This window comes from Pelobates fuscus, chromosome 11 (genome assembly GCF_036172605.1).
Source record: "Pelobates fuscus isolate aPelFus1 chromosome 11, aPelFus1.pri, whole genome shotgun sequence".
NCBI classification, from domain to species: Eukaryota; Metazoa; Chordata; class Amphibia; order Anura; family Pelobatidae; genus Pelobates; species Pelobates fuscus.
The window spans coordinates 60,356,313-60,381,205 of NC_086327.1; the positions used below are offsets into that span (position 1 = coordinate 60,356,313).

General features: G+C 41.9%; 1 protein-coding gene across 1 annotated transcript in view; it reads right to left on the reverse strand.

The window, feature by feature from the left end:
- Nucleotides 1-2,866: 2,866 nt before the first annotated feature.
- Nucleotides 2,867-24,893, reverse strand: part of LOC134576882 (C-Jun-amino-terminal kinase-interacting protein 4-like) — a 242,867-nt gene continuing 220,840 nt past the window's right edge. Inside the window, exon 13 of the mRNA XM_063435563.1 lies at nt 2,867-4,387. Coding sequence (XP_063291633.1) covers nt 4,278-4,387 — 110 coding nt within the window. The 3' untranslated portion in view covers nt 2,867-4,277. The remainder of the gene's footprint in view (nt 4,388-24,893) is intronic.

Below are 24,893 nucleotides of genomic sequence, written 5' to 3' on the forward strand. Positions count from 1 at the left end.
ACAGTATTCTTAGAATACAGCAGTACATTCAAAAATGTGACATCCAAAGACATATGATGAGAGAATTAAGCTTTAAATCTGCACAATTTTTAGTAAACAAAAACAAGCTTGGTATCTGTGGGTTAAACGAAGAGCAGAATACATCAACCTTGCCAGCTCTAATAACACAGTATAAACATCCTACTAGATATTAGCATAAAAAAATAAATAAATAAGAACATGTGTTATCTGATGTATGCCTTCAGAGGTTATAGGATAGAATCTACAAATATAGGTGAATGAAATGATGCTGTATACACCAAGAGTCAATAGCTTGGGAGGTATCATGCAGCCGGACACTTAGTGATGGTCAACCTAAAGCAGCGCGTCCTTCATGCCCATTCTGGCTGGCATTTCACCTTGCTCATGATGCAGAACACGGCCTCGGGGTATCTGGGGGAAGCAGCAGGATGGCTCGGGGTGTGGCGGGGCATTTCTGGGGAAGCTTTCACAATCTCAGGTAGGGTTCTCCAAAAAGCATCGAAGAGGGCCTCCAAGTGCTGAAGTATCAGGAGCTCTTCACCTCTGGGTATAGGGGTATTCGTGGCATCTGCCATTTTGAATGTACCTCTTTTAATCACATAAAGGTTGTGTTTACAATTCTGGGACAGTCTATTTGAACCAGAACCATTGAACTGTAGTTGTTTTGGTGTTTAGAGGGTTCCTCTAAAATAACAAGCATTGCACTAAAGCAGGGGTAGGCAACCTTCGGTACTCGAGATGTTGTGGCCTATATATCCAATAATGCTCTTTCAGCCATAATACTGGCAAAGCATCAAGAGAGATGTAGTCCACATCTGTAGTGCCAAAGGTTGCATACCCCTGCACTACAGAATGATTTTATAGGTTGAGAAAATTTCTCTGTGTGGGAAAGATTGTGAGAGTTTGTCTAGAATGGAGCCCAAACAGCTGACAGTTTTTTTTTTTTTTTTTTTACATTATTGATCCATTACAAATCGTAACTTTACATTTTCCATGTGGTATTTTGCAAATCCTGTGTATATTAATTTTGTTTTACTTTTCAAATTTAAATACGATAAGTCTTTGTGACGAACTGGACCTCGTCATGGGTTCTTGGAGGGGCATACTTGCCAGCCTCTAGCCCTGTGACTATGGTCCCTGTAATGAACTTTGGGTTAAAGACTTAAAGACTCTGGTTGTGCCTCTTGGACTGATAACAGGAACAATTGGAACTGGCACTTTGAACTCACAAAGCCATTCAAAGTTGCATTCGAACACGTGGCGGTGGCCATCTTGTTTAGTCGAACGCATCTAGCGGTGTTTGGTCGTCGAGTGCATGGAACTCAAATTGGACACTCGACGACACGAACACTGGTAAACTTTTACCTTCCATAGATGTTCGACTATTCGAACGGCGTTCGGTAAGAAGAAACTCCCGACCAAGAGACATACACTGTCTATATTCATGAACGGCTACGTTCGGTATTTTGAATCCTCGAAGTAGACCGGTCGCACAGCCTGATTCTCTGGAATGGTTTTGGGCATGAAACCATGTGTGTGGTTGGTCAAAATAAGACTTCCGTACAATTCCTGAACTGATCTGGGTGATTTTTGGATATTTTGGTCACCCAGATTAGGGCTATTATGGGAGTAAATTTCCTCTATTTTTAAGTATTTTAATATTCTTTGCTACAGTATTCTTTGCAATTTTACCTTCTTGGTTTGGAATTATCACCACTGGAAATATCTGGAGAATCCACATATCACACATATCCCAGAAGTGGAGACTATTTCACTTCATGCTATACACACCAGAGCTGGATATAGCTCTGGTAAATGTGAGTAGAATATATCCCACCTACTTCCGTATACATATTGCATTATTTATTGCACCATTGGAGTTCCCTTTTCCCCTTGTGTCTTGCATGTACTTCTGGAACGACAAGAATGCAACCCTTTATGAATGCAACGTTTAAATCCTATCAAGTTTGGCTGTTCCTTTTAAATACTTTTATACTCTCTCTATTTCAGTATACCTGTATTTTATTTATTTTATTGGATATTTTATCTCTGGTAAATACAAAAAATATATTTTTTGGTATATTCTAATTTATATTAGGCACAACCTTATTCTTCTTCTCTTTCTCTTGTTACATTGTAAATGTGTTATTATTGGTTTGTAAGTTTGTGTCCCTGTCCCCAACAAGGTCCATGTGGGGGTACCCCTTGCTTCTGGACTTGCATAAAAGGCCAGTGTTGCTACCATTAAACCAGTTCTTCTTAACACTCAACATAGAGTCTCATCTCATGTGTAGAGGGGACAGCTATATTCACTCTGGGGATTGCTATACTCATACTCCCCTGGCTTCTAATCACTAGCTCTTATAAGAGCTGTTTCTGCTACGCTCTCTGGAGTAGAAGAGGTTCAGGAAGCAGGATCCTTGTCTTGGGTCCAGGGTGGGTGGAGGACAGCAGGACCCCAACCAAGCTGCGGCGGTTCTTGGGGTCTACAGTGCTTATGGTGTCTGGTGGAGTGCTTGGAGTCCTCGGTGAGCACTAGGAGCATCGATTGACGGAGGCACCCAGTCGAGGTGCCAGGCAGTCCTTCACAGTTGTACTATACTGGAATTATCTGGCATTTAAAAATCATTTCAGAAAAATAATATGCATGTAAAAATTATATAGATTCTTACATATTGTTCTTGCCCAATAACCCAGTGGTATTCGCATAGTGAAGTAACACACATATTAATATTTTCAATGTGTGTATTAAATACATAGGTAATTTATAAGTTGTATCAGAAGAAAATATATTTTAAAATCTCTTTATGTATTTTACAAGAAGCAAAATAAAAAGGTTAAGCAACAACACGTAAAACAGAACCAATAATTAAAATTAACAAGAAAATGTATTAAAGCTTTGAACCTGTATGAAAAATACCCAAAGGTACACATTTAAAAAACAAAACAAACATCCCCACAGTTGCTTGGACTAATTTTTGCAGGAGATAAATACGTGTCTCTCCCTGTGTCCATTATACATTGCTTTAAATGTATATAATGTTTACGCACCTTCAAACAATACACCTTGAACTGATTTAACTTTATTTTACATTTATGATGAAAAAATAAGATACAGTGAAATACATTTCATTTTAAAGTGATTTCATTTTCACATTGGCTATATTTAAGTAAATAGTTGCTATTTACTGTGCTGGTAGATGCAAAGGCAAAATAAGTGAGCACTGAGTTGAAATACAATCTTATATTTCCCCTTTTTTTATCTGTAAACAGTTTAGTTATTAAACATTCAGTACCAGATAGTTGGATTACATTTTCACCAGCACTATCACTGCCAAGGTAAGCTTTCCAAGTACAAACATGCAGAGGGTCAGTCTAAGCACCATAATTACTACATAAGATTGTAGTGACTATAATGCTGTTAGAGCTGTTCCCCGGTTCTCAATCAAACTTTTTTTTTTTGGAGTGGTTTGGAGATTTATCAAAAACTAGGGATTCACGAGGCACCCTGCTTGCCTTTTGCAAATGAGTCAGTTCCACTTCTAGCAATACATATACATGTTGTCCATTTTTGCATAACAGTTCAATTGAGAGTACCCAGTTTAGCATTAAACAATAGGCAACAAGGGGGCAAGGTATAGAGCCCCTTAGGGACCTCAGGTTTTAGTAAAACTGCTCATAAACTGTTTGACAAACATTACAATGGAATACAGTAAAATGGTGCTTAGAGTTCCCCTTCAACAAAGAGCACATAATCCACCTAGATTATGTACAAAATAAATTAATTGTAATATGTCCGTTTGTTCTAAAGAATATATCTGCAGAATCATAATACCAGTGTTTTAGTCAGTTGGACAACTGATACATTTGATGCACTGTGGCATCACACAATCGAAGAAACCATCCCTGTGCTTAGCAACCTGAGAGCTAAATGAGAACACTATTTCAAAACCCGCAAAAAAACGCATAAAAAATGTTAACACTGAAGAATTCCTTCCTGTGCATGAAAATTTCCAGTGCCACCAGGATAGATACAATTAGAAGTTGATTTATAAACACTCAGCTTGAACGTAGTCCACAGCTCCAAACTGTTCATATTGCTGTAAGATTAAATACTGAGCGGAATTGAAAAATATACCCCCAGAAGACACACACAACTATTGTACATTCTGTCAGCTTTGGAGAAATCAATAGAGAATTACAGTAATTTCATCTAGAAAATGCCCCAACACCAATGATGAGATGATCTTCTATTTTCAGATCTGCAACTGCCATACTATGAGATGACTTCGTTCAGATTTCCTGCTCCTTGGGTTTGCCATGAGAAGTTCTCCATAATCTTCACATGTATCTCCAGTTTCATCTCCTATAGAAATGCAAGCACAAGAAAAATATAAATTATATCTACAGCAGCCATGAAATTAAAGGTTTTAGAAGGTATGCACAAATATAGAAAAAACAAAAAAATAGAACAAAAAAGCGCAATAAAAATTAAATCGTCTGTATGACACCAAATATTCAAATTCCAAAGATAAAAAAATGTTTTTAGCTGCCAGACATAAAAGGTTATTCCACAAACCTATGTGATAGAATGTCCAAAAGTAGATAAATGTCAGCGCTGTGCAATAGCCCCAAATATGTGTTTGTGGGGAAGCTGGGTATGGAGATAAATGTGTATTATTTCCACCTCCACAGCGGTGGTTTAGGAAATTAGGAGTATTCTGTGTAAACTTTGTATCCAACAGCAATGATCACAGTAACGTATCTTCAAAGATACATACCAAGCAAAGAAAGTGCAACACAGTTTATTAATATCATGTAAAAATTAAACTCCAAATCCTTTAAAAAACTCATACACAGTAAAAAAAGATGGTGTTTAAATCCTACTTTCCATCAAGGGATCCAAACAGAGTCCAGAATATGTAGCAGATAAGCAGTGTGCTGAAAGTATTACCACTCCATTGGTGCAGTACAAAATTCAGAAAATGTCCAAGGATCTAGCCGAAATGCTGCAAGTTCAAATGGAGGGATGACAAAGCACTTAACTGCCAAAGGTGTCTGCCTGGAAAGATAAGATGAAAGGCTTCTAACTCATCCATGCTTAATTTATATACCCTGTCAGATGTAGCAGAGAGCATTTTCTCTTAAAGACACAGGATTCCCTTCTGTGGCAGAGCTTTTTATGTCTAAAACATCTTGTTTGCAAACATTGCATTATAGTCAATACAGGGTATATTCAATGAATAATATTAATTTAAACAAATGTATATAAAAAAATATAAATTACATTCTGTTTAAACTAAGTTTAAACAGTAATAAAAGTAATTTTATAACTTGTTATTTAGCAGCCAATGCAAAGGTGGATTGTACCCCTTCTAAAACACATCAATACAATGAATTTGTATTTATTTAGTAAACAGGACCGTTTTGGTTTTGTCCATAATAAAAATAAAATTAAAAAATACTTGAACATCAAAAATTATTTCAGTGTATGTTACAAACACAAAATAATCATATTCTGTCTTACAAATCGAAAATATTCTGTAAAACCCTCTAAAACACTGGTTATAATAAAAATACATAAATAAACTCAGGGATACACATTCATTAAAAAAAAGGGTTCAAACATATATATACATATGCACAAGACCTTATCTATAGAAATGACAGTGTCTAAACCTGTGTTAATTATACAAATACACAAAGAAGTTGTAGAAGAAGAGAGAATTTAAAACCTTAGAAAGATACAATTCTATACAACATCAAGGTGAATACAAGTTTATAAAATATTGATTAATTCTAGTTTCGGCATTTAAGCCAAACGGAATTAAAGTTTTTAAATTAAAAATCCAGAAAATTTCTTGGTCAATTTTTGACTCAAATCTCCTACTCTCCATGGTGTTTCTACTAATTGTATACCACGTAATTTTAATGTTTTAAGGTCATTGTTGTTAAATTCTGAAAAGTGTTTGGACAGAGTGTGGTTTACAAATTTTCTTTTCATATTGTAGACATGCTCTCTGAGTCTTGTCTTTAATAACCTTTTGGTTTGGCCCACATATTGCAGACCACATTTACACTCCAATAAACAAATAACCTGTTTCGAATGGCATGTGATACAGTCTTCGATAATATATGATTTATTAGTCTTTTGTGACTGGAAGCTGGTTATTCTTCCAAAAGGGGAATGGAGGTAGAATAGCCCCTAATATAGGGTCTTGGAGTAAAAAATGACAGTTTTTTTAAATCGTCTTTTTTAAGTGAGATGATTGATAACTGTAATTGAAGATAATAGGACAATTGTGCTTATCATTACTATGTATTGATGCACACTTGTTGCTGGGTATTAATAGTTGATTCCTATCTATCTGGTTCGCCCTCTATATTGATCTATCAAGCAGATTGGGGTCATATTCCTTTTCTTCAAACTGTTTTCTATTTTTTTCTATTTCATTTAAGCACATTTGTTTCTTCTGTACAGTTCTTTTTAATCCTTTGGAATTGGCCTAGAGGAACATTATTCAACCAAGGGGCAAAATGACAACTTGAATTAAGAATAAAACCATTAACATCTACACTCTTAGAAAAGGTTCTAGATTTTAAAATACCTTGTTCCACATAAAAAACTAGATCTAAAACAAATCTCTCTCTGACTGGCTATATTGATAAGTAAAGGATAAATTAAAATCATTATTGTTCATGTGCAACAGAAAATCCTTCAGATTCGATTCCTCCCCTTCCCAGATAAAAAAACAATCATCTATATAGCGTTTATAGAGGACTAGATTCGTCACCCAGGAATGTCCCCTCCAGATGAAGAGATTTTTCCAAAAGGTCATGAAGATGTTGGCATAGCTGGGTGCGAATCTAGTCCCCATCGCTGTGCCTGTAATTTGGAGATAAATATCATTATTATGCCAAAAAAAATTATTAGATAAAATAAAATAAATACATTCTGTAAGAAACTCTACTTGTTCCATGGTCATTTTAGCTTTTTTGTATAGAATATTCCTAATGGCTTTTAAACCTAAGTTATGTTTTAATCACTGTGTAGAGTGATGTGACGTCACACGTCACTAGCCATAGGTTGTTACTCCACATTTTACTTCTATTAGTTTAAGGAGCTCACTACCGTCTTTAATATAGGAGGGAGACATTTTAACAAAAGGTTGCAATAAAATATCTATATATTGGGAGAGATTTGCAGTGAGTGATTCAAGCCCTGAGATGATGGGTCTGCCAGGGGGTTTTGTTAGATGTTTGTGTATCTTAGGGAGGAAGTAAAAAACGTTTTTTGGGGGGTATCTAATAAATATATAGTCATATTCCTTCTTAGTTAAAATACCTGAGGTCCTCCCTCTGTCTAAAAGTAGCTGTAGATGTACTTTAATCTCTGTAGTGGGGTCTGATTTTAAAACTTTATATGTGGTACTATCTGATAAAATTCTATAACATTCTTCTTCATAGTAGGAGGTATCCATAATGACTATGCCTCCCCCTTTATCAGCTGGCTTAATAACAATCTGTTTATTCTAATTTAGTTCTTTTAATGCCTTCTTTTCTAACATAGTTAAATTCTGTAAGTGATTAGTTATTTTGGATGGCATCTGTTCCAAAGCATTAATGACAGCTGTACTAAAAGTTTGCATATGGGCACTGATTTGATTTGTAGGGAAGAATGTGGATTTGTTTTCAAGATCTGTATGTTTAAAATTGTCATTCATTAAAACATCAGATGTTGGGAAAGGGGTGATGTTAAAAAAACGTTTCAGGGACAGATTTCTCATGAATTTATGTACATGTAAAAAATTACGAAAAGAATTCGATAAAGTGTAAGGTGCATATTTAACCCTTTGTTTAGAACTTTAATCCAAAATAACCTTATCACCTAACCAAATTAATTAAAAATTCCTTTAGATTCTACCACTTTATTCTTTTTACTATTCTATACTCTTCTTCCTCCTCTTGATCCCATTGATGGAATCTCTTTCGTGGGCCAGTGTCTCTCCTGTTTAGATGTGTGTTGGTATACATATGGCGTTGCCCTAAAAAATCTCTCTCATCATTCTCATTGGAAATGTCTTTACCTTGACTTAATACATTATATCTGTTGGCAGTGGTAATATTTTCTGTGTGTATGTGTGGTTTAAAGGGTCTTCCATTTTCTGATGTATTTACCCTTGGTGGTGAGTGTCTGTGCTTGTGGTATGTGACTCTTGTCCACCTATCATTTTTTGGAGTTTGGATGGGATTTTGTTAAGGGGGAGAATGGTTTTCTTTTAGAGTCTTTAGTGGAATTATTCCTGAATTTTGAGACCCCTGGTATATTAGATATTTTATGGTATCCAGCCCTTGATATATAGATGATTGTTTTTTATCTGGCAAGGGGAGGAATCGAATCTGAAGGATTTTCTGTTGCACATGAACAATAATGATTTTAATTTATCCTTTACTTATAAATATAGCCAGTCAGAGATATATTTTTTTAGATCCAGTTTTTTATGTGGAACAAGGTATTTTAAAATCTAGAACCCTTTTAAGAGTGTAGATGTTAATAGTTTTATTCTTAATTCAAGTTGTCATTATCCCCCTTGGTTGAATAATGTTCCTCTAGGTCAATTCAAAAGGATTAAAAAGAACTGTACAGAAGAAAAAATATGCTTAAATCAAATAGAAAAAAAATTAGAAAACAGTTTAAGGAAAAGGAGTAGGACCCCAATCTGCTTGATAGATCAATACAGAGGGTGAACCAGATAGATAGGAATCAACTACTATTACCCAGAAACAAGTGTGCGTCAATACATAGTAATGATAAGCACAATTGTCCTATTATCTTCAATTACAGTTCTCAATCATCTCACTTAAAAAAGACGATTTCAAAAAACTGAAATTTTTTACTCCAAGACCCTGTATTAGGTGCTATTCTACCTCCAAAGCCTAAGATCATTTTCAGGGGAGCCCCCACCATTAAACAGAAAATAGTTCACAGTTTTAAGGCCCCTGATGTGGCTAAACATTTTCTAAATGACCAAAAATACTTTTTTAACTGCGGGCAGTGCAATATTTGCAAAACCACAGGGCCCCCTTTTGGAAGAATAACCAGCTTCCAGTCACAAAAGACCAATAAATCATATATTCTAATACTCCACCTCCTATAGTCTGTAAGCTCATTTGAAACAGGTTATTTGTGTAAATGTGGTCTGCAATATGTGGGCCAAACCAAAAGGTTATTAAAGACAAGACTCAGAGAGCATGTCTACAATATTAAAAGAAAATTTGAAAACCCCACGGCCAAACACTTTTCAGAAGTTCACAACAATGACCCTAAAACATTAAAATTTTGTGGTATACAATTAGTAAAAACACCATGGAAAGGAGGAGATTTGAGTCAAAAATTGACCAATCAAGAAATGTTCTGGATTTTTAATTTAAAAACTTTAATTCCGTTTGGCTTAAATGCCGAACTAGAATTAATCAATATTTTATAAACTTGTATTCACTTGTATAGAATTGTATCTTTCTAAGGTTTTAAATTGTCTCTTCTGCTATCAACGTCTTTGTGTATTTATATAATTAACACAGGTTTAGACACGAAGTCATTTCTATAGATAAGGTCTTGTGCATATGTATATATATATATATAGATACATTCTTACACACGAACACAGTAAGGAATCTATTAATTTTTTAGACCTTAATATTTTTATTAAAGAAGGACAACTTCAAACAAAAACTTTTTTTTAAAAAAAGTGTGTGCAAATACGGCTATAGACAAATCAAGTTGATATTTTCCCTCCCCAAGATGGCTGAATATGTTTTTAATGAGTAATTCAACTCCCTTTCGTTTTATTTACACGGCCGCCATTCGCGGACGTTTTTCACTACATTTCCCATGTTCCCATGTGCGGTTTAACTTCCGAAATGCGGAAGTGCCGCAAGTCACGTGACCAACTTTAAACGTTTAATTTTATACTTTCCCACGCTCATTTTCGCTAAATTTATAGCTTAAATAGGTTGGGACACTATAAAGAATCCAGTTATATTATTTAATGTGTTTTAAAATTGTTTTATTTATTTTAATTTAATTCAATCCTATTGGTTGATACCATTTTTGGCGCCAAAATTTGAATCACTTATGTTCCTATATAATACTAATGTGCCAGGTATTGTATGTTATTCCATTTGATAAAGTCTGTTGACGAAACGCGTTATGGAAATTTTATATTGTGTATTTTAAATATTAACGTATTTTGGTCATATGCTTGAGCCAATTATCATTTTTAGATACACATATATATATATTATATTATTTTTATTTAAACCTGGCCTTTTATTATTTTATTTAATTTTATACCTGCCTGGAAGGTTCCTGCATCTAAAGGAATCCTAGGTGGGAATCAATCCACCTATGCTGATATCACAGAGCAGTCGGTCTGCTCTCCTTTTGTAAGTACGTTTTAATTTAATCTACATTTACACTGTTATACAGTGAGCACTATTGGCTGTCTCCTTTCTTTTTCTGAGGATTGGATACTAGAGACGGAGAAATACCCACTACATATCCTATAAGCGGGGATTATACCGCTGTACACGCTTTACCCTAGAGCTGGATTATAAACTCTTGTAAATGTGAGTTCTCTACCATCATTTTTTACGCCCATATTTGAGCTATACATATTGCACTATTGTTTGTACCTTTCTTTTTTTCCATATAAGTGGACACGTCATCATATCTGAAGATCCCAAGATCAGGCGTAAGGGTATACAAATTGGACTCTTTATTTGGACTTTGCCTGCTTTTATTATTACTATATTTTATTCTGTATTTTGTGGCGCAGCCTTTTTTTATTATTGTTCTATATATGTATATATATGTTTGAACCCTTTTTTTAATGAATGTGTAATCCCTGAGCTTATTTATGTATTTTTATTATAACCAGTGTTTCAGAGGGTTTTACAGAATATTTTCCATTTGTAAGACAGAATCAGATTATTTTGTGTTTGTAACATACACTGAAATAATTTTTGATGTTCAAGTATTTTTTAATTTTATTTTTATTATGGACAAAAACAAAAGGGTCCTGTTTACTAAATAAATACAAATTGTATTGATGTGTTTTAGAAGGGGTACAATCCACCTTTGCATTGGCTGCTAAATAACAAGTTATAAAATTACTTTTATTACTGTTTAAACTTAGTTTAAACAGAATGTAATTTATATTTTTTATATACATTTGTTTACATTAATATTATTCATTGAATATACCCTGTATTGACTATAATGCAATGTTTGCAAACAAGATGTTTTAGACATAAAAAGCTCTGCCACAGAAGGGAATCCTGTGTCTTTAAGAGAAAATGCTCTCTGCTACATCTGACAGGGTATATAAATCACAAGATAAGGCAGACTCATTATCTTGAAAAACTTAGTTAGAAGCCTTTCATCTTATCTTTCCAGGCAGACACCTTTGGCAGTTAAAGGGACACTCCAGGCACCCAGACCACTTCTGCTCATTGGAGTGGTCTGGGTGCCAACTCCCACTACTCCTAACCCTGCAAGTGTAATTATTGCAGTTTTTTATAAACTGCAATAATTACCTTGCAGGGTTAACTCCACCTCTAGTGGCTGTATAGCAATGATTTTCTTTGCTAGAGCGTTGCTGGACGTCCTCACGCTGTGTGAGGACCTCCAGCGTCGCTCATTTGCCCATAGAAAAGCATTAAAAATCTTTTTCAATGCTTTCCTATGGGGAGACGTAATGCGTATGCGCGGCATTGCTGCTTATGCGCATTAGATCTCCTCGGCCGTCGGGCGGAATCAGTCTCGCCCACCAGCCGACGGAATCACAGGGAGGAGCGGCGCGGAGGAGGAGGCAGCGACGAGGGACATCGTCGCTGCCTCAGGTAAGTGACTGAAGGGGTTTTCACCCCTTCAGTAACTGGGGATTGGGGGGTGGGAGGGAGAGGGACCCTCCAGTGCCAGGAAAACAGATTGTTTTCCTGGAACTGGAGTTTCCCTTTAACCCCTTAAGGACACATGACATGTGTGACATGTCATGATTCCCTTTTATTCCAGAAGTTTGGTCCTTAAAGGACCACTCTAGGCACCCAGACCACTTCAGCTTAATGAAGTGGTATGGGTGCCAGGTCCAGCTAGGGTTAACTAATTTTTTTATAAACATAGCAGTTTCAGAGAAACTGCTATGTTTATCAATTAGTTAAGCCTTCCCCCTAATTCTCTAGTGGCTGTCTCACTGACAGCCGCTAGAGGCGCTTGCGTGATTCTCACTGTGAAAATCACAGTGAGAGCACGCAAGCGTCCATAGGAAAGCATTATGAATGCTTTCCTATGCGACCAGCTGAATGCGCGCGCAGCTCTTGCCGCGCGTGCGCATTCAGCCGACGGGGAGGATCGGAGGCGGAGAGGAGGAGGAGAGCTCCCCGCCCAGCGCTGGAAAAAGGTAAGTTTTTACCCCTTTCCCCTTTCCAGAGCCGGGCGGGAGGGGGTCCCTGAGGGTGGGGGCACCCTCAGGGCACTCTAGTGCCAGGAAAACGAGTATGCTTTCCTGGCACTAGAGTGGTCCTTTAAGGGGTTAAGTGCTTTGTCATCCCTCCATTTGAACTTGCAGCATTTCGGCTAGATCCTTGGACATTTTCTGAATATCTACTGCACCAACAGAGTGGTAATACTTTCAGCACACTGCTTATCTGCTACATATTCTGCACTCTGTTTGGATCCCTTGATGGAAAGTAGGATTTAAACACCATCTTTTTTTTACTGTGTATGAGTTTTTTAAAAGGAGTTTAATTTCTACATGATATTAATAAACTGTGTTGCACTTTCTTTGCTTAGTTTGTATCTTTGAAGATACGTTACTGTGATCACTGCTGTTGGATTCAAAGTTTACTCAGAATACTCCTAATTTCCTAAACCACCGCTGTGGAGGTGGAAATAATACACATTTATCTCAATACCCAGCTCCCCAACAAACACTTATTTGCGGCTGCGCTGACAATTATCTACCTATGCACAAATATAGGCTCCTCCTTTGCAAATATCTCACTTTTATCCAATGCAGAAAGGTCACAACCACAAACATGTAATAACATATCAATCCTTGCTGAGATTAAACGCTTTTACTTCACACACAACTACCGTATTTCCCCCCCAAAAGGGACTGGGCATACAGTAAAATGGTGCCTAAGGTCTTATTTTTTCTTGTACAACAATCTACATTTATTCAATTAAATGTGTCTCTCTCCCCTAACTCCCCCCTCCATGTGTATCTCTCCCCTAACTCCCCGCCTCCATGTGTATCTCTCCGCCAGCCCTCACATTAGTCCCATTACCTCTCTCCGCTCTTGTACTTGTTCCTGGCTGCCGCGGTGCCTGTCTGACAGGAAGTGCTCTCTCAGTTAGCACTTCCTGTCAGCCACCGCAATTGGCAGGAAGAGAGCAGCACAGCGCTCCTCTTCTGCAGGTCACCTGGCATTCGCGTGCCCAGGAGCTGATGTGGCTATACCATGGTCGCAGTGGTCAGCAGGGCGACTGGGCCCCCTGGAGTGGCGGGCCCGGTCACAGTTGTGACCCCTATGACCGCGGTAAGTACGCCACTGCGTCAAAATAATATTCTCCTGCAACGGACATACTAAATGCGTCCGTCTAGCTGACGCCGGCTTATGTTTGGGGTAAGGCTTATATTATGAGCTTATTTTATGGTTAGGTCTTATTTTCGGTACGGTAGCAGTAGAGCTGCACTCTTCTGAACATGCATACTTCATAAGGGTGCTGCTGTGACAAATATATACAAAATTCAGAACACAAAATCTAATTTAGATACAAATGCTTGGGATTTTGCTACATGCTACAGTATAAGATGATCTTGCAGGCTGTCTAATTTTTGGCAGGTCCTGTTCTATACCAACCTAATAACTGCCCAAAACAAACCCATTAACTTTGAACATCCATCGTCTTGCAGCTCTCTATCCCAAATTGATCCTCAGATGTTTCCAGACATCCTCAATTTCATTAGTTTCCCATGGTTCACAGATACATAATTAAATGTATTATCAAAAGTGGATTAATTACACATGGAACTATACATTGGAAGTAGTGATGGAACACAGATCTATACCTATTTTTGTTCTGATTACCATACCATAAAAAGTACATGAAAGTATGATGATGTCACTAATGCTCCATACTTGAGCCAGGGAGCAACAGTAAGCCTTGCCAATACTCCTGTGAAATGAATCTCATTTTTATACACACTTGTGTGTTGTTCATGGGATTGTACAATTATAACATGATTCTGAAGAACAGTAACTTGTCTTGGGTCATTGAATCCTTGCAAACTCACAATCATGGACTCTCAGTGAGAGAGCTGTATAAATATATTGTTATGGGCAAATGCAAATATTACAAGTTTTAGAATGAAATGTTGTATTTCTTAAACTGTGTACTTTGTCTTTAAGAGATATTGCAAACTGACAAGGTGTTAGAAATGGAACATATTGTTTTTCATAACTGTTTCTTTAAGCAATAACCTCAGTGCATAATATGTTTGCGCCATTTTGTCCAAGACGAATTACAATAACAAGCTTCAAGGCTATGCTATGACTCTTTCAGTACACAATATACTGTTGTTGTAGAATTATTCTATGATGATGTAATATTGCTCTTATAAGGGTCTGCGAGCCCGCTTTTTTTTTGTAAATATATTTTTTATTATCATTTTTATATTCGTTGTGAGACTCTCGGGTCTCTATAACTGTAACATATTCAACGTTCAAGACGAGACTCGCAGGTCTCTCTGAGAGTGGTAGAAACGAAGCACAACATGTGCTACAATATGCATAGAATACAGGTTGGAATTGGAGCACGCAGGCCCCCAACAGTGGTGGACACGCAGGTCCTAGGTCATGTGAACCTTGGCTAGGCTTTTATTGTATCTTTCGTGCGTCCCTCTTGGTTTGACTACATATGAAGTCACCACTGGTGATTGTCAAGGTGCCTAGATTCAGTATGTATGTGGCTTCGGTTCGTTGGATGAGGGGGCTGATTAACCGTTAGTGCGTATCAACCTCCAAGTCACTGTAGGTGAGCATTACGTGTCTATATGACTTACAAAGCCACTGTTAAGTGTTCATACGGGTCTCCGTGCTGTCGGGGTATTTGCCTGCAACCTTAATGGGGGATGTAGGAGATATTAAGGGGGAGGAAATGGGGGGGGGGGGGGTAGGGGAGATCCTGAAGGGGGGAGGGGATTTGGGCGGAGGGGATTTGGGCGATTTGGGTAAGTGGGGTGGTGGGGTCAGTCCATTCCGTCGTGTGAGTCTCCTGCTTCCAGGTGAGTGGTGAAGTCTGTCTGCATGGTGGATATAATCCAGTGTGTCCAGGTCTCCATGTATTTTACAGTGGTATTAGTTGCCCCCGAGTGGAGTTCTTCTATAGCCCTGAGGTCCTCCATTTGGTTGAACCAGGCTCTTAGGGGAGGGGGTCTGTCCTGTCTCCAATATTGTGGGATGATTTGCTTTGCTACATTGAGGATCCTAATGGTCAGGGATTTTTTATATCTAGATCTGGGTATGGTCGTGTGGTGTAATAGCATTGCCGCTGGATCTAGCGGTGGTGGTGCGTCTGAGAGCCTCGACAAGATAGCGTGGATATCCTTCCAGAATGGTTTAATCTTACGACATTCCCACCATAGATGTAGTGTGGTGCCTGTAGCCTCTCCACACCTCCAACATAGGTCGGAGTGTGAGGGGTCTATGGCATGTAGTCTATGTGGGGTACGGTACCAGTGGTCAACAGTTTAAATGCCGTCTCTTGCGTCTTTGAAAAGGTGGAACAGTGGTGTGTGAGATAGCAAATTTTGTCCCATTCCATCTCAGTAAATGAACAGAATAGATATGCTGTGGGGAAGGGGGTCTGGGTGGATGCAATGTTCCTGGAAGGTGGTCGGTTCCCTAGCGTGGTTCTGTCCTCCGGGCAGTGAGTCTATGTAGTTCGAAAGTTGTTTGTATTTGAAGGTTTGCATGAATGTAGGGCGTGTATGTTCCGTCAGTTGTATAAGTGTCTTCCGTCCGTTATGTGTGTATATGTGGTGTAGTCTGGGGATGGGTTTGTGGATGAGGTCTCTGAAGGCCTTCGGATCTAGACCTGGTGGGAAGTCCTGGTCGTGGATGAGTGGTAATAAGGGTGAGGGGTGTCGGGTGAGGCCATGTACCCGGGACGCTCTATGCCACACCCGTAGGGTATGTTGTGCCAACGAGGAGCATCCCCGGCCTAGGCCACCTCCGGAGCACCACGGTAGGGTCGACACTGGTCCTGCTATCTCTGTCTCTTCCACTGCTTTCCATTGCTTGTGGACATTGGTCTTGGTCCAGTCCAAAACTCTCCGTAGGTGTCCCGCTGTGTAATATAGATAGAAGTCGGGGATGGCCAATCCCCCCCTCTCCTTAGGTAGAGTGAGAGCCTGATATTTGAGACGTGGTCTTTTCCCATTCCATATATAGGTGCTTGTCAATGTGTGTAAGGCCGTGAAAAATCTTTTAGGGATTGTTATGGGGAGTGTCTGGAATAAGTAAAGTAAGCGTGGGAGGAGGTTCATTTTAATTACCTGAACCCTTCCCAGCCACGAAATATGTGGGTGGGACCACTCGGCTAATTCTCTCTTGAATGTGTTCAACATAGGGGTGAAGTTTTCTTTGTATATGTCTTCTTTCTGTCTGGTTAGCCATGTACCCAGGTAGCGTATTTTGTGTTCTGCCCATTGGAATGGGAAGCTAGGGCGGATGGGGGAGGTTCGGTTGTTAGGTAAGTCTACGTTCAGTATGTGGGATTTGGAGTAGTTTATTTTAAGGTTGGATATGAGTCCAAATGTCTTGAAGGCTTGTAGTATATTGGGGAGGGAGATCTCCGGTTTCGTGACATAAAAGAGGAGGTCGTCCGCGTAGGCGGCCACTTTGTGATGTGTGTCTCCCGTGTGTATGCCAGTTATGTCGTGGTGTTCCCTGATGGCCAACATAAAGGGTTCAAGGGCAAGGACGAAGAGCAGCGGGGAAAGTGGGCATCCCTGACGGGTGCTGTTGTGTATCGGAAACTCGTCCGTCAGTGCCCCGTTCACTATGACGTGTGCCGTGGGCCTGTCGTACATGGCTGTGATCCAGCCCTGCATGTGGGGTCCCAGTCCTATTTGACCGAGGATCTGGAATAGGTACTCCCATCCCACTCTGTCGAAGGCCTTCTCCGCGTCGGTAGACAGTAGGAGAAGGCCTCCGGTATTGTAGGTCTTGTTATGCATAAGGGCAAGGGTCCGGATGGTATTGTCCCTTGCTTCACGGTTTGTGACAAACCCGACTTGGTCGAGGTGTACCAGTGTGGGGATGTGCGGCTGCAGGCGCCTGGCTAGCATCTTCGCCATCAACTTAATGTCACAATTGATGAGGGAGATGGGCCTGTAGTTCCCGCAGTGCTCCGCGTCCCTGCCCTCCTTTGGGATGATAGTTATATGTGCTGTCAGCGCCTGTTTGGGGAAATGGTGACCTTCTCTAATTGCGTTAAATGAGGCCAGCATCGGTTGGTACAATTTGTCTGCGAAATGTTTATAGTAGCAGAGAGGCAGGCCGTCAGGGCCCGGACTCTTGCCAGGTTTAGTTCCTTTTATTGCCCATGCCAGCTCCTCGATTGAGAAGGGTTCGTCTAGCTGGTCTGCTACCTGTTGATCTAGTGTGGGTAGTTTGTGGGTCAGTAGGTATTGTCGGATGGAGTCTTTTAGGTGGGCAGCCTCTGTCTCCGACGTCGGTCGGGGAAGCGAGTAGAGTTCTGAGTAATAGGTTCTTATCGTTTGCAGGATTTCGTCCGGTAAGCGGCGTGTCACTCCCTGTTTGTCTCTTATTTTATTGATGTATGTCATTTGGCGTCGTTTCGCCAGCATTCTGGCTAAGAGTTTGCCACTTTTATTTCCATGTAGAGAAAAAAAGGCCCTGTGCCTGAGAGCTTCTCTATGATGTTTGGACTGGATCAGGGAGGTCAGGTCTCGTCGCAGTTGTAGAAGTCGTGTTTGGTGGGCTGGGGATTGTTTTTGTTTGTGAAGCGTGTCGTGTTTGTGTATGTCCGCTATGAGTTCTGTGATTCGGGCTTCCCTTTGTTTCTTGAGTTCTGCACCCTTTTGTATGAAGTGTCCCCGTATGACGCTTTTGTGTGCTTCCCATCTGATCGTCGGGGAGGTGTCCTCGGGTGCATTGTCCTGAAAGTAGTCGGACAAAGCTTTACCAAAGTGTGCGGCCAGGTCTTGGCGTGACAGCAGGTATTCGTTTAGTCTCCATTTGGTTATTGCGGGTCTAAGAAGCGGGGATCGGAGGGTGATAAGGACTGGGGCGTGGTCCGACCAGGTCGCTACTCCTATCTTCGTGTCTCGTACTAAGGGGAGGTGATAGTGTGTGGTGAGAAAGTAATCTATGCGGGTGTATGTCCGGTGGGGGTGGGAGTAGAATGTGTAGTCCCGTTCGTCTGGGTGGTGTGCTCTCCAGCAGTCAATAAGTCTGTGTCTATTCAGTAGGGAGGTTATTGCTCTAAGGTGTTGTCTGGGGAGGTGGGAGGTACCCGTGGAGCTGTCCCAGGTTGGGTCCATGGCAATGTTCAAGTCGCCCCCTATTATGAGGACCCCTTCTGCGAAAGTGTGAAGTTTCTGCAAAGTGCTTTTAAGGTAGCGGTGATGTTTGTTGTTCGGTGCATATAAAGTGGCAAAGGTGTAAAGGTGGTCGGACACTGTGCCTTTTACAAAGAGGTATCTCCCTTCCCGGTCGGTCATGCTTGCTTTCTCCACAAACGGTATTTTCTTATTAAACAGTATCGCCACCCCCCAGGATTTCCCTTCGTGGAAGTCACTGTAGTACCCTGTTGGGAAGTGATGGTTGGTCAGCGTGGGCCTGTCCCCTTCCCTGAAGTGGGTCTCCTGTATCATGACTATTGATGCTTTCTGCGAATGGAAGTCCCTCAGTGCCCCTGACCTTTTCTCCGGTTTGTTAAGCCCTTTGGCATTTATGGAGAGGACGGTGAGGTCGCACGGTAGTAGTGATTCGTCGGTCATCGTGGGATGTGCAAGTGCTGTTATCTGTGTTGGGTCCAGTCAGTGATTGTCGGGGGTCAGTTGAGTCGCCCGGTAGGGGAGTGAAAGGAGTAAGGAAAAAGAGGTGGGGGGAGTCTGTGGAAGGGTGTAGACTCACTGCTTCCTGGGGATTCCCCATGGTGTCACTTTGATAGCCTAGCTAGCCTCATTGTGCACATTGCTCTGCTTGCAGAGAGGTGGTACCCTCCAGCTTCGAGCGCTGAGGCTGGTGGCATTCCAATTTTATTTGTGGCGCGTGGATTCGGGCAGGCATTGCTGTCTCCATCACCACGTGGTAGTGAGACTTACGGGTGGGTCCGTAGGGGCGCTACGGGAGTGAGGGAAGTGGTGGTCACGGATACCGGTCCACTGTAATGGGGGAGGCTTACGGATCTCGGGCCGGTGTCAGCTGTTTTCCGTAGCCGCTGGTAGTGAGACTTGAGGAAGTCATTCTCCGAGCGGGGACACTACGAGGTTGAGGTGGCTTTGGTCACATGAGTAAAGGAAAGGGATTACTGTTGAATTTATTTGAACTGTGATGCATGCACTGTATTTCAATTGAAATGTTGTCTTAATTGGGAGTCATTCAAACTCCTGTGTCTGTCTCTACTTTCACTTTTTACTTTTACTCTACTTCCTGTGTTATTTACACGTTCCCCTCCTATTTCTCTTTGTGAGAGAAGTGATTGGTCACACACTTCTCACCTCGCTCCAATCCGTGGCTACCTCGGGTAGGCGGAATAAGTGACTAGTCTATGTTTTGGGAAGACGCACGTGGGGACCCACCCTCACGTGGCAGTCGAGCATTGTAGACACTCTATTTAATTTTTCTTCCTCTATATCTGGGATGCCTTTTATAGGGGGAATGGGACAGGGATTAGATAAGCCCAGTAAGGGCTGGTTAGCGTGTGATCTAGTTGAAGACAGAGAGGGTGAAGAGATGGTTAAGGGAGTTGAAAAGATTGCTAAAGTGTGTAAAATTGCTGAACCTTCATGTGGTAGATTACAGCCAGATTACTGACAGAGAAGAAAGGCAAGCTTACAGATAATGATTTGCTTCATACAGCAGAAGCCTGGTACTGAGTAGCAAGAGCTATTCAGCAGGAAGGTTGGGTTGAGGAAGAAATTGATCACAAAGGTTTAAAACTGTATGTATATCATAATAATTATGTTGCTGGGGGGTTCCCTCAGCCAGCGCCCCAAAATGGCGCTCAGGGGATGTCCATCCCCAAGGTTCAGTCAGCAATGAGTGACAGTCAGCTGACCATGTTCCCCACTCCTAACCCTCCCATCACCCATCCCGTCATCGCCCCTGTTTGCCCAGTCCTGAATTCTGGTGGATCTTTATTCTCCCCACCCCATCATCTCTGCAACTATCATCATCCTCAGCCATCCCTGCACTATGTTCCCTGCCTAATCCAACTATTCCATCCGTCATTCCTTCCCTACGCTCTCTCTCCGTTAATAATCCTACCCTCCCACTTGCATCCACCCAGTCCACTAACCCCTCCTCACTTGCTTTTACCCATCCTACTACACCCGCTTCGGTCCCTCCTACTAAACCTACCTCTGCTAATCTCTCTCCGTCCTCCCTTCTGCCTACTCCTCCCACAGCCCAAGTTCCCGCCTCTCCACCTTCACTTCCCTACCCCGGATATCCCACCTCCCTTCCCAATCCCTGCCCAGCTGTCCCGCCCTCCCCAGGTTCCGCCTTAGCCCCTGCCCAGATGGCCTGGCCATACCCCTACCCCGTGACCCTGCCCTATCCAAACAATCCCTACTTCCTTTCCCTAGCCACACCCCAGGCCCCGTTCACGCCCATCCCGATACAGTCTGCCCCGGATGTGCCCACATCCAACATGGCCGCCACTACCTCTCTTGACCCTAACGCAGCTTCCTTTCACGCCTCCAATATGGCGGCCCCCAGTAATCCAGCACCCTTAATGCCGGTGCTTCTTGGTGATTTCTCACCCCGAGCTCATAACCCAATGGCGACCCCGGCATCCGGGACCCCCTCATATCCCCCGGTCTTGACATCTCAAGCGGCCCCACTTCCCAGAGGGGTCCAGGTCACATACGAAGATGAGTATGAAGAGGCCGGCTCTCATGGTTACCAGGGCTCACCGGATGCCGTAGAGCCTCAGCCTCGCTGTTCCCTCGATGATCCTTTCGGACATATGGGCCGGGGAGAGCAGGCTCCTCCTAAATATGTTTCTTTCAATCCCACTCAGGCTAGTGCCTTGATGAAATACCCTCCCTGACCCAGAAAAGCAACCAATGCCTTTTTACCGAGGGATAGTCCAGATTCAAAAGACATATTCCGCCGCATGGCGTGATTTACTAAGCATTTGTGAAATTAAGGCCGGAGATGCATACTGGCCTAGCAGAGCCCGCCACCTCAGCACAAATTTACTTGAGACTGATATTGATTACTCTTCAGGAATAGCATTCTGCAACCAGCTAAAGGACTGGGCTAAGGATAAACTTGCGGATCAGGCTGCTGGCCTTACTGATATTGTGCAGGAAAAAGGAGAATCAGTGGAAAGGTTCCATGCAAGACTGTTTCAAGTGTTCTCAGATTTAGGATTTGATCTTACTAATAAGATCCATTCTCAAATGTTGTCCGGTGCCTTTGTCCTAGGCATTAAAGACTCTATACGCAAGGGGATCATTGCTGCACGTCCTGAATTTAGAGTTGTTCCCCTGGATACATTACTCCAAGTTGCTAGGGGATTAGAATCTGCTCAGACTCCAAGAAAGCCCCATTCAGCTCCCATTATGGTGTCCCGTCCTGGCACTGTTCCCAGGGGAACCAGACCCGAAGATGGATTCTGCTTTAATTGCAAAGCAAAGGGACATTTCAAGAATGAGTGCCCAGAACCCAAGTAAGTGACCAAGCCTGCTCCTGCCCCAAAGGCCCCAAAAGCCATTCCACAAGTTGAGGAGCCAGAAGACTAGGAAATTGGCAAGCCTGTGTCATTAACCCCTGTCATGGCAGTGTCTTCAGGGGATCAGGGGGGGGCCACTTGCTACTGTGACTCTACCCATTGAAGGACAACCTACTACATTTCTTGTTGACACAGGTGCAGCCCGAAGTGTTTTGCGAGAACAAGACCTGCCAGACCCATAATTTGTGTCAAAAATTGATGTCTCTTGTGTAGGAGTGGATGGCCTACCAAGACAAAGTCCTTTAACAACTCCCTTACGGGTTGGCAACTATCCTAGCTTGCTTGCTCGTTTTGTAGTGTCCTCCACATGCCCCATTAACCTGTTAGGCGCTGATGTCCTATCACGCCTGCAGGCATCTATCACCTTCACTCCAGACGGACAAGTAGAACTATCCACCTCTCTATCTGTATCAGACACCTCAGCCTTGTGCTCCCTGCCTCTGATGCTTCACTTAGAAGAACCCCATGAGGATGCAAAGGAACTGAGGTCTAATTTCCCTGATTCACTGAAGACAGATGTTCCTGCAAAACTGTGGTCCTCAGGCCCAGAGGACATAGGTCATCTAAAGGTACCACCTGCGGTGGTAAAACTCATTCCAGGAGCAAAGTTACCAAGAAAATCACAGTACCCTTTGAAACCAGCACAGTACCCTTTGAAAGCTGCAGCTATCACAATTCAAATCCAAGCACTCCTGGAGAAGGGTGCTCTTGTCAAATGTGAATCACCATGCAACACCCCGTTGTTTCCTGTGAAGAAAAAGACACCCAAAGGAGAACCAGAGAAGTACAGAATGGTCCAGGATCTCCGTGCAGTGAATGAAGCAACAGTCCTGGATACCCCTATTGTGCCCAACCCACACACTCTGCTCTCTGGTGTTCCACCTTCTGCAAAGTACTTCACATTCATTGATCTGGCCAATGCCTTCTTCAGTGTACCCCTGGATCCAGTCTGTCAATACCTGTTTGCCTTCACACATGAAAAACAACAGTATACATGGACTGTCATGCCCCAAGGGGCACAAAATTCTCCAAGTCAATTTGCAAAGGCCATGTGTTCCATTCTTGATCCATGGCAATCTGACCATCCAGAGGTTGTCTTGCTTCAGTATGTGGATTATTTACTGCTCTGTGGAGATGATATACCCACAACAGAAGACTGCTCAATTAATCTCCTTTGCTATTTAGCAGAACAAGGATGCAAAGCTTCACGTCTTAAGCTTCAATTCTGTCAGCCTACTGTTATCTTCCTTGGCCATTGCCTATCTCAGGGTACTAGACATCTCACCCGTGACCGAGTCAGAGCAGTACTGGATATTCCACCTCCAAGGACTTCAAAGTCTCTACATGCCTTTCTAGGCCTCATTTCATACTGCCGAGCTTGGATCCCAGAAGCTTCTCTGCTCATGCAACCACTCTATGATACCCTCAAGTCAGACCCATTCTGCTTGACCATAGAAGCCCATGACAACTTCTGCATTCTAAAACGTGCTATTGCATCTGCTCCTGCCCTTGGCCTACCAGACTATACCAAACCCTTCAAGTTATTTGTCTCTGAAAGACAGGGCCATGCTACAGGAGTCCTTACCCAAACACATGAATCAAGAGGCCGTCAAAGGCCTATTGGATTTTTCTCCTGCCAGCTGGATGTTGTGGCCAGAGGGACCCCTTCTTGCCTTCGGGCCGTTTTTGCAGCCAGAGAACTAATTGAAAGAACTGCAGACCTGGTCCTTGGCCACCCTCTAGTTGTCTTGGCCCCTCATGACATTTCTGCCATCATAAACCAAGTACAACTCAAGCATGTCTCTCCTGCCAGACACCTCCGTCTTCAATGTCATCTCCTGTTACCTGACAACATCACCCTCCAAAGATGTCAGGTTCTCAATCCGTCCACCCTTCTCCCACTTCCTGAGGGGGGTATATTCTATGGATTTATCATGGATGAAACCTATATTTTCCTTCTTGCTGGCACCATCAAGAAGATGCATCCCAATTTATCCTTCCATGACGGACAAACACCTCTCTGTGATGGAGCAGGATATGCCTTCTGTACCATGTGGTACAAGCCAAACATCACTCCTGAACCTTGCTATGAAGATGAGCTCTATCATCTGGTAGAGGTGAAGCTTACTTCACAAGACTTCTACTGTGACTCTGAAGGCAACAGTATGGTCTTGATTCATCTACCTTCAGAACTCAAACATTTGTATCATCATTGGGACATTGCCATTCCACATGTCCCTGTCACCAAGTTAAAAACAAGATCATGGAATGATCTTGGGCCCATGGCAAAATTATGGGCCACCATGAATGAATCACAGCTACAGGAAAATGGCATTGTCAAATACCCAACAACTGACCATCTAGAGGAATGGCCACGCCACTTCCTGGAAAATGAATTTCAAGATCTGGTCATAGTAAATGACTATGACCCAGAGACACCTCATGACTGTTTTGAACAGATGAAAATGGAGACAACACATTTACCAACCGTGCATGAGGATCCACTAGTAGATCCTGATCTCACTCTGTTTGTGGACGGTTCAAGGTATGCTGATGAAGAAGGAAAATACCACACAGGATATGCCGTAACCACAACAGATGAAATTATCAAGTCATCATCTTTACCACCAACAATGTCTGCACAAGAAGCCGAATTGCAAGCCCTGACTTCAGCGTGCAAGATCTCTGAAGGAAAGCGCTCCAACATCTACACTGATTCAAGATATGCATTGGGCGTGGCACATGACTTCGGATTAATTTGGAAAACAAGAGGATTTCTTACCACTGCCGGTACGCCAGTCAAACACAGTTC